This window comes from Gekko japonicus, unplaced genomic scaffold (genome assembly GCF_001447785.1).
Source record: "Gekko japonicus isolate JY-2015 unplaced genomic scaffold, Gekko_japonicus_V1.1 scaffold157, whole genome shotgun sequence".
Taxonomy (NCBI): Eukaryota; Metazoa; Chordata; class Lepidosauria; order Squamata; family Gekkonidae; genus Gekko; species Gekko japonicus.
The window spans coordinates 233,763-244,048 of NW_015168051.1; the positions used below are offsets into that span (position 1 = coordinate 233,763).

General features: G+C 44.8%; 1 protein-coding gene across 1 annotated transcript in view; it reads left to right on the forward strand.

Moving 5' to 3' along the window:
- Positions 1-9,782: 9,782 nt before the first annotated feature.
- The window catches only part of NAPG (N-ethylmaleimide-sensitive factor attachment protein, gamma), an 18,504-nt gene continuing 18,000 nt past the window's right edge, over positions 9,783-10,286 (forward strand). The window contains exon 1 of the mRNA XM_015414355.1: positions 9,783-9,894. Within this exon, the coding sequence (XP_015269841.1) occupies positions 9,839-9,894 (56 nt within the window). The 5' untranslated portion in view covers positions 9,783-9,838. The remainder of the gene's footprint in view (positions 9,895-10,286) is intronic.

Sequence of the window (10,286 nt, forward strand, 5' to 3'; positions counted from 1 at the left end):
TTTGTGTTGCTGTGGCACCCATGTGAGGCAAAGAGAGCCAAGCCCCTGAAAGTGACTGGGCTTCCTGCTGCAACACCTGAAGCTAATCCAGCCTGCTGTTTTTACTTATTTAAAACAAAGGCTTATCTGATGACTGTTTAGAGGCTGTGTAGCAGGTGGTTGGTGGCCCTCGCTCCCTTCCTGTCTCACCATCCAAAATTCAGCAATAAGTGGTGTACAATTATCATTATGTAAAGGGGGGGGATCCCTGTCTCAGTATAGCTTGAGGAAGGGATTGCCAACTCCAGGTTGGGAAATTCCTGGAAATTTGGGGAGAAAGCCTGAGGAGGACAGAATTTGGGGAGGGAGCTCAACAGGGATGTGATTCCATAGAGCCACTCCGGTAGACTCTCATGACTTAGCCTCCACCTTTTAGGAGTGATGGGCCACCACGGTGCCACCCCTGTCCAAGGGAAATTAGAAAAGTCCAGGAGGAAGGCAGGTTTGGTAACAGCTTTACTTTTGGAACAGCTTTTCTTTTCAGGTCAGAAACATCCTTTCTATTTAAGCCCATTATGCTTTGAGGATTTCTTGAGGCCTCTAAAAGCCTATCCTTACCCTGCCCTCCCCTCCTTCATAGGAATCTGAGGGCTGAGAAGCTCACAAACGTGTGAGAGTCCCGCCTCTTCAACCTTCCGGGATCTTTGCATCAGCTTGCTTGCTGAGAAACTGAGCTAAAACTAGGACAGAAGGGTAGTAGGGAAGCAATTAATGATTTGACATTTAGATTTAGATTGACTAATACGCATTAAGCTTGCTCTCATGTTTGTAACCTTTTGTTTCAAGAAGGTTTACAATGTTTAGTGGTTGGTGGTTCATCACTTTCTAATCTGTCCTGTACTGGTTTAGAACTGATTTAAAATTGTACTTTATTTACTCACTAGTTATAAGGCTTGTTGTGGGAAGAAATACAACAAGCTCAAGAAGGAAGCTCCAGGTAAGTGTCCTGGCTGTGGCTGGTGGGGCGGCAGAGGGAAGGAGAAAATAGAGTGAGGCAAGCCATGTTTATTTCTTTCTGCTTAGCTATAAGGCATGGCTGTCTCAAGTCATTTTGCTGCCCCAAGTGAGTAGTATGGGAGGACAGCCTCATGGTAACAGGTATGGTTCCCTCCACCCCTGACTTATGTTGATTTGGGGTCATGCAGTGGCAGCTATGGTAGAAAAGCACCTCCTCCTATGCCATGTCTTCTGGGTTCTGAGGGTCTGGAAAGTGGTTCCATAGCCAGTTACAGGGTTGCCAACTCTGGGTTGGGAAATACCTGTAGATTTGAGGTGCTGCCTGGAGGCTGGCAATACTAAGGGGAGGGCCAGACCTGTAGATTTGAGGGGGAGGGCCTGGGGACGGCAGGGTTTGGGGTGCGGAGGGACTTCAGCAGGGTATAATGCCGTAGAGTCCACTGCCCAAAGCAGCCATTGTAATAGCTGGGAAATTTTCTGTAGGGGGAATGATGTGCTCTGGCTGGGGAACACAGTGATTTCTGGGAGATCTCCAGGCCCCACAGGGAGATTGGCAACTCCAGTGACCATTTAAGGGGAGATTGGGATATGTATTTACCTCAGGACACATTCAATGACTCCGAACAGCAAAAACAAACTGTTTAGAGTGTTAGAGGCAAAGGCCAATCAGGTCACATATGCAAATGACCTCTGTGTTCCAACTGGCAATTGGGGGAGAGGAACAGCAAGCTGTTTAGAATATTGGAGGCGAGACTCAGGCAACGCAGCCAGTGGATAGGGACAGCTTCTGAGTGTCAGATCAGGGAGCCAACTGATTTGGGAACGTGTGGAATGTTCAGGAGAGTCCATGACCGAAACAGAAATATTATATAGAGAGATGCTTCAGCACTGCCTATGTATCGTATCTGCTTATATTATTTTCTGTAACTATCTTCATATTACTGATGGTTTTGTATCTATGCCTTTTTCATATGTATTCCTGGATCATGCATCTGATTCAGTTTGCAGTTTGCAATTTGCAATTTGCTTTTGTAGTATGTTGTGCAGTAATGCCTTCCAATATACCATTTAGTTTGTATCAGTAGAACTTTGGAGTCTGTGTCCTCCTACTGACAGTTGTGCGCCGACTGGGGTGAGAACCCAAGGAAAATGAGAGGCCTCTTGCATAAGGGGACTGAATTAACAAGATGTGCAAGGAAAGGGAGAGAAAAATATGTCTCTGATAGCATACTGTTTTTCTTGAAATGTAAAATTAGAGAAGCACCCTCATCTGCATGGTTTGGAAACTCTTTGATTCTTAATGAGAAGAACAAATAGAAGCATTTTCATTAACCAGTAAATGAGAAACAAATGTGTCGTGTTGAAGAGGGTTTTCCCCCCTACCATGTGGTCTGTCTTTATGCACCAATCCTTGCCCACAGCATATACTAAAGTATATCTAACTCTTTAGAAAAGTATATTAATGCCAGAAGGAAAGGGAATGCCACAGGGCCCACTTTCATTGATGACATACATCCCTTTCATGTTCTGCTTTTATGAAAGTCATTCAGAAAGATTGCATATCTCATTTTTTCAGGGATAAACTGCCAAGTGGAACTGGGGTTTATCAACATTAATTATTTGAAGTAAAGCAGAAGGCCAGACCTGAGTGGTGAACTTACTGGAAGTTTTACAAGGCAAAGAAAAGAGAGAGTAAGATAAGATGGTAAGGAAGCAGCTATGAAATACCAGCTCATTAACAAACACACATGAAGTTACAACCCATTGTGACATTTTCCAGACATTTAGTTTTAGAGAATTTGATTAACCCAGGGATAATTTCACAGCTGATGAAGTTTGCAAGTATGATTGTGTTCCACTTGCTGGGAGATACTGCAGTCAGTTAAAAGTCTTACGAATTTCATTCCCAAACACAAAGACCTTTTTGTTATATACATGAGATAATGCTGTTATAAACCTTCTTAATACTCTTTCACTTATTTTTGAGCTGTGCTTTCTACGGGTTGGGTTCAATGACTCTCTGCCTTAGAGGAAGTCTTTCTGTATTAGGGGTACTATTACAGAAAGGGAGTAATTGAATTAGGGTTGCCAGGAGCCCAGGAGGCAGGGACACATGGGGTCCATCATTGGTGATGGCGTGACATCATTTCCAGGGAAATCCTGGAAGTGATGCCATGCTTCTCTAGGAATTCCATTGATTCCTAGAAAGGTGTGACATCCACAGCTCTGAGCAGCAGTGAAACGAGATGGTTGCCAGCAGGAGTTATCCTACCATAGTGGGGGACTTGGCAACCCTACACCAAATGCAGCTTAACAGAAACTGGATCCATCCTTTTTTTTTTAATGCCAAAATGTCTCGTATGTATACTCACTTTGGAAAAACATGACAGGAACTTACAGGCAACAACAAAGGGAAATAAATGGCAAATCGTTGATTATTCAGTACACAAAGTAATTTTAGAAGTAGTAGTAATAGTAGTAGTAGAAGAAGAAGAGTTGTTTTTTATACCCTGCATTTCACTACCCAAAAGAGTTTCAGAGCGGCTTATAATCACCTTGCCTTTCTCTCCCCACAACAGACACTTGGCTGCTAGGTAAAGGTAAAGGTAAAGGTTCCCTTGCCAAAAGCCAGTCAAATCCGACTTTAGGGCTGCGGTGCTCATCTCCATTTCAAAGCCGAAGAGCCAGCGCTGTCCAAAGACGTTTCCGTGGTCATGTGGCCGGCATGACTAAACACCAACGCTGTTACCTTCCCACCGAAGTGGTACCTATTTGTCTACTTGCAATTTCTTGCTTTCAAACTGCTAGGTTGGCAGGAGCTGGAACTAGAGACGGGAGCTCACTCCGTCATGTGGCACCCGGGTCTCGAACTGCTGAACTACTGACCTTCCACAGCCTGCAGTTCAGCGTCTTAACCACTTGAGCTACCGCAGCTCCTATGGCCGCTAGACATATAGATTATTTCCATAGTGTTAGTGATTATAACAGAAGGCCAAGGGTTGACTTGACAGAATGCATTTAACTCATCTGTGGTAACAGGCAGTAATGATGAAAACTCTCTCTGGGGAAAAAAATGATCTACTATAATTTTTTTTTTAAAAAAAACAATAACTTGCCTGAAACCCAATGATACCTTCATAACAGGTATGTGTTCTGTCTATCTAATCAAATTCTTATCCTGCCATTCCTCAAAGCAACTCAAAGTGGTGTACATTTTAACTTCACAACAATCCTGTGAGGGGTTAAGCTGAGGAAGAGAGTGACTGGCTGAAAGTCACCCAGCGAGCTTCATGGCAGAGCCAAGACTTTAAACCAGGTCTTGCTGATTATATTACATGCTGGCTTTCAATTTATATTTTTAGTGTATAATGCTGAAATGATTTATTATCAACAATCCTCAGCTTCTTTGTTTGCTCCCTTGTTTCCAAGTGACATTCCAGTTGATAGCTGATAACAGACTATGTTTCTTCAGTGGAAAAAGAATATTTGAGGGGGGGAAATCTGTCCAAACAATGTGTATGTAGGACAGAGTAATTTTGTGCAGAATTAATGGGCTTTGTCCTGTTCTTTTGGCTCAGGCAACATATGATCTTAATGAAAGGAAACAGACATAGTTGTTTTAAGTATTTCCAAAGGAAACTGCACTAAAGTATAAAAGGTTACCATATAAAACCTGCATGTGGTCATGAAGATGTTCTGATATAGTTTTCATTTGCCAGCTGCATGTAAAGTGGTAGATTATGCCCATGGCCCAGAGGTCTTCCCACATCAGAGCAACAAAAACCAAAAAGTCATGGAAATATTGGCAAAAATGCTCACTTTACTTCCAAATACACTTGATTTTCCTAAACAGCTTACATGTATTAGGAACACATCCAAAAGCAACCAGACAAGATTTATTAGCTTTGTTACAAAGTGCTTTATTGAGGTATACAATAATAGGAAAAGACATTTTCAGTAGGAACACAACGTTTAGTCTCACTGGCCAATGTGCTGGATACCATTATGTTGTCCCTGGTGCTGCTTTTCTACTGTTTGGAGCCTCTGAGGATGTGCATGTGTGCATGCCCTTGCTGATTTTTCCTGGGACATCTCAGGGCAGGAACCGCAGGTGCTCTTTATAGCTACCACTCTGTGCATTGGAGCACCACATTTTTCTGTGTTCTTTGCAGTCCCTTATGGCCCTTGAAAGACTATTCCCAGGGTCATGGGACCTCATGAAGGGCCAGCTGTGTAGGTTGGGGGAGGGGAAGGTAAAATTGCTCTTCCCTCCTCTTCTGCAAGAGCAGGTCTACTGAGGAAAGGGGTCCACTTCATCCCCTTGCACTGCCTCACTTCAGCCCACCAACCTTCACAACTGTTCCACTGCATGGATTCTGCAATCCCAGGAATGATCATTCCAGTAGGGTTGACCACCTCCGGGTAGTGGCTGGAGATCTCCTGCTGTTGCAACAGATCTCCAGGCAACAGAGATTGGTCCCACTGGAGAAAATGGCTGCTTTGGATGGTGGACTACATGGCAATATAACCCTCTGAGGTCCTGACCTCCCCAAACTCCACCCTCCCTAAGCTTCACCCCTAAAATCTCCAAATATTTCCCAACCTAGAGCTGGCAACCCTACACTCCAGAGGTCAAAAATTGCTGCAGGAAAGGAGAGGAATGTAGGAAAATTCTCTGTGCCTTCCTCTCATGGATGGTAGGATACTATACATTGTATATAGCTTCTCTTCACTTCTGGATTAAGATGTGGGGGAAATCAGGGCTTCATCGGAGGATTTCCATTTCTTGCAGTGTTCTCACAGCCAGATTTTGTGAGGAACATTGTCCCCTACAAGCTAGCTTTTTTAAGGTGCAGAGTGGATAAGAGTTAGCATCCCTTCCAGGGGTCATTTCGTAGAAAAAGAAGTGCAGGAGGTCATTAGCATAACTCATTAGCATAACTTATTTGCATATACCACACCCCCTGTGTCAGAAGGCTCAGGCTCCACCCCCAAAATCCCCAGGTATTTCCCAACTCAGATTCAAACCTGGGTCTCCCAAATCCTTGTCTGGAACACTAACCACTACACAACACTTCATGGGGCAGTAGCTGTTGAGCAGTAGCAAGCAGCTGGGCCTGCATGAGTTATGCACACCCCCAGGGACCGCTGTTCCACACCCAGAAGATGGGTTTTGGCTTGCAATGAATTGAGTATGTGTCCTTTGACAAGCTAGGGGTATTTGGCCTCAGCCCTGCAACTGCAATGGGGAACAAGACAATATTAAGCTATATTTACAGGACTGTTTTGAGAATTACTGACAACATGGCCATTGGGACAGGGGAACCATTGCCTCAGCCCCTTTGAAATCAAATTAGGCACAAAGCACTAATTGGCTGAGGCAGTTAATTGCCCACCTATGGAAGATGGCATAAAAGTGAATCTCTGCCTACTCAACACTATCTGTTTGTTCACTCTGCAGAGACTTTGAACTCATCAATATTTCCCCATTTAAACAATATGCTGACCAAAAAAATCTTCTATCTCCAGTATTTGAACCATTTTAACTCAGCCATCTTCCATTTAATTTCCAAGAAATTCAGAAAGGTTATTAATATTTCCCATTTTCAGTGGAGTTGCTGATGTCGGTTTTAAAATAGCATCTCTGGTCTGTCTTTTTGGGAATCTGACCACTATTTCTCCAGGCAGGCTATTTTTTTTTTAATATAATTGGAGTATGCCCTATAGGCCATCTCCATTTCTTTTACCAGCTCATCCGCTGTTAAGCCTATTGCTAGAGCGATGATCTCGCTGAGCAACCTCCTCAGGTCCTCCTTCTCCATTTCAGGAACTCCCTGGAACCTCAGAATCATGTTAGCTTTTTCCATCTGTATTTGTAGCAAACGGCTTTCTGGGAAGTTTTGCTTTGTTTCAACTTCTCCCATTCTTTTCTTCAATTTCTTACTTGTGCTGTCTATCTCTTTAATTTTCTCAGCTGCCTGCTCCACTTTCTTCTCCATTTCTTTCAGCTGGAGCTGCTGAGATGCAAAGTTCTTATTCATCACGATCAATTGCTGGTTAATACCATCGAGTTGCTCCATCACCAGCTAGAGCATGTCCGCTAGCATTTTAATGACGTCTGCTCCCTCTTCCGGTTTTTGGGCTCTGGCTGCCCGTCAGTTTCGTTTTCAGCTTTCTTTTCTGGGCCGCCATTTTTCCACGATTTGTTTACAGTTTCTACCGCTTCTCCCCGGCTCGAAAAATCGCCTCACAATGTCGGTATTCAAGTAAGTCTCTCAAAACACACTCGTTGCATTTCCTCCCCTCTCCCCCTTAGTGTCGTTTATCAATTCATACGCATAAGAGGTGTCCCTCTTTGCAGTCTGCTTTTGCCGGGGGGGGGGATATCCGCTTTTACAATACGGTTTATTCTGAACCCACGTTAATTGTTGGTCAGTTTCTCTGACCTCGCTCACTTTAAACGCCATTCCGCTCGATCTCCAGCGCTTGTCCCGGTCAAACCAGCTTGTGGTCAAATCTAAGGTTAAACACAGCAGCTGGACCGTCAGGGCGGAGGGGAGCCTCAATTCTCCGGCGTTCTGCCATCAAAGAGGCTACCCCTCAAAAGCCCTCTGGCCTGGAGCCTATCATAAAGGCTCTGTGGGGGTGTCACTTGAGGTGGCACCTCTTCAAACCGCTGGTGTGCGGATCGCTCTCCCACGGTTCAGGGAGAACATCTGCCATTGCTGCTCCATAAACTGGAAGCTCTCGCTGAATTCAGTTTGTTCACAGTCTCCAGAACTGGAGTTAAGGTTTGCCAGAAGAGGTTGGGTAGTTAGTGGAAAACTGACAGCCTAGCCAAACAGAAAAGGGCTATCGGCTCCTAGGAAAAGGAGGATATTCCTTATCCAACTAGTCAGAGGGTTCAATTCAGAAGGGACCTCTGGTTTGAGAAGTGAAAAGGGAAACAGTCTTAGACTCCTCAAAAGTACAGAAAGGGAAAGTTATAATTCCAAAACAGAAATACTGATATACAGGAAGAAAGTTCTAACTTCCAGAAAACTGAGATATTGTTGTGAAACTTTGTTGCTGTAAGAAATCTCCAAGACAAACAAATCTCTCACAGTAAAGAACTAACTCTCTTAGAATCCAAGCTTTAAGTATGTTCTGTTGCCTGTTCAAGATATTAAGCACATTAGAGAAGCCAATGTTGGATCAGGCCAATGGCCCATCCAGTCCAACATTCTGTCACACAGTGGCCAAAAATTCCAGGTGCCATCAGGAGGTCCATCAGTGGGGCCAGGACACTAGAAGCCCTCCCACTGTTGCCCCCCCCCCAAGCACCAAGAATACAGAGCATCAGTCACCCCAGACCAAGAGTTCCTATCTATACCTTGTGGCTAATAGCCACTGAAGAACCTCTGCTCCATATGTTTATCTAATTTCCTCTTTCAGCCATCCATGCTTGTAGCTGCCACCACCTCCTGTGGCAGTGAATTCCATGTGTTAATCACTCTTTGGGTGAAGAAGTACTTCCTTTTATCTGTTCTAACCTGACTGCTCAGCAATTTCATTGAGTGCCCACGAGTTCTTGTATTGTGAGACTCTATCCCTTGCATAATCTTATACACCTCGATCATGTACCCCATACCCATCGTTTCTCCAAGATAGAGCTCCAAGTGCTTTAACCTTTCTTCATAGGGAAAGTGTCCCAACCCTTTTATCATTCTAGTTGCCCTTTTCTGCACTTTTTCCAATGCTATAATATCCTTTTTGAGGTGTGGTGACCAGAACTGTACACAGTACACAGCACCATTGATTTATACAAGGGCATTATGATACTGGCTGATTTGTTTTAAATTCCCTTCCTAATAATCCCCAGCATAACATTGACCTTTTTTATTGCAGTTGCACACTATCTATTCTAATTTTCTTATAAAGAACTACAGTTTAAAAAACTCATCATCCACTGCCCTAATCCTGTTACAACTGTGCCTGTTCAAGAAAATCAACCTTTTTGTTTTAACTCAACTTCATGTCCTGCCATTTCCAAAGAGGTTTTATAAGAGGGCTCCTGCTGAGTTACAAAAAGCCAAATAACTTCTTTAACACTGGGTGGGATGGGACACAAAGAACATTATAAGTTTATGATTCAAACACTCTTCTAAGAGGCTGTTCAGTCAGAGTGGTGAATGGTATTTTGGTAGGAAAATCTGCCTCACAGAACAGAAGGAGCAGGGGTCCCTCATAGACGTCTGCCCCCCCCCCCCCCCCCATTTTTTTTGTATTAGGTGACCGTCTTAGGTACTTGGTTTCTGTAGTCCGGAGATCAATTGTAATTCATTTATTTAAAACATTTATTAGTCAACTTTCTTCCATAGCTAGATTTAAGTCCAGTAGCACCTTAGAGATCAACAAAATTTGGGGGGGGGGTATAAGATTTCTAGAGTCACGGGAACTTTGACTCTCAAAATCTTTAACACCCTACCCACACACACACTTGTTGGTCCTTAAGATGCTACTGGACTCAAATCTTGCTGTTTTACTGTAGACCAAAAGGGCTATCCTCTAAACATTTCTTCCATAATGCACCTCAGTCCCATAGTCCCAGGCCCCACCCGGAGGTTGGCAGCCCTACACAAGGTTACTCGCACCCGAAACCACAAACTCCACATGGAATTCCACCACCAGTTTCCAGAGACAGACTAAGCAGCTGTTTTTATAGATGCGGAACCACCTCTTCGCGCAGGCGCACTTCGAAGGTCTCGCCCGACTCTGCCTTTTGATGCATTTGGGCTCAGCGGCTTTCCTTACTCCGCTGACGCAGCAGCTAGTGGAGCGGCTGCGACTGCTGTCAGGCGACATGGCTGCTCAGAAAATCAACGAAGGCTTGGAGCACATCGCTAAAGCGGAGAAATAGTGAGCGGGCGAGAATGAGTGAGACGGCCGCGGTGGGCGGGCGCTGGGAAGGGAAAGAAGCGGCCGAGGGGCGACGAACAATGGCTTGTCACCCTTTCGGGGAGGGACGCAGTTGCTCCATTAGGGCCAGTGTACGTGGGAAGGGAGAGGCAGGAGGGCAGCCGGTATGACGACTGGCTCCGCGGGCTTCAGGTGGAAGGCACCTGTCCGTCGCGTCTCTGTCCTGCTCCTATGGGGTAAAGCCTGGTGCCTTTCATGCCAGCAGCCGAGCACCCCGCTTCCAAGAACTACAGTTCCCAGAATTCCCCTTGTGCAGGAGGAAGGAGCATTGTTTGTGGCTCTTGATCAGGAGGTACTGTACTGTCTGTAGCCTGGAGGAGAGCAGCGGTTCA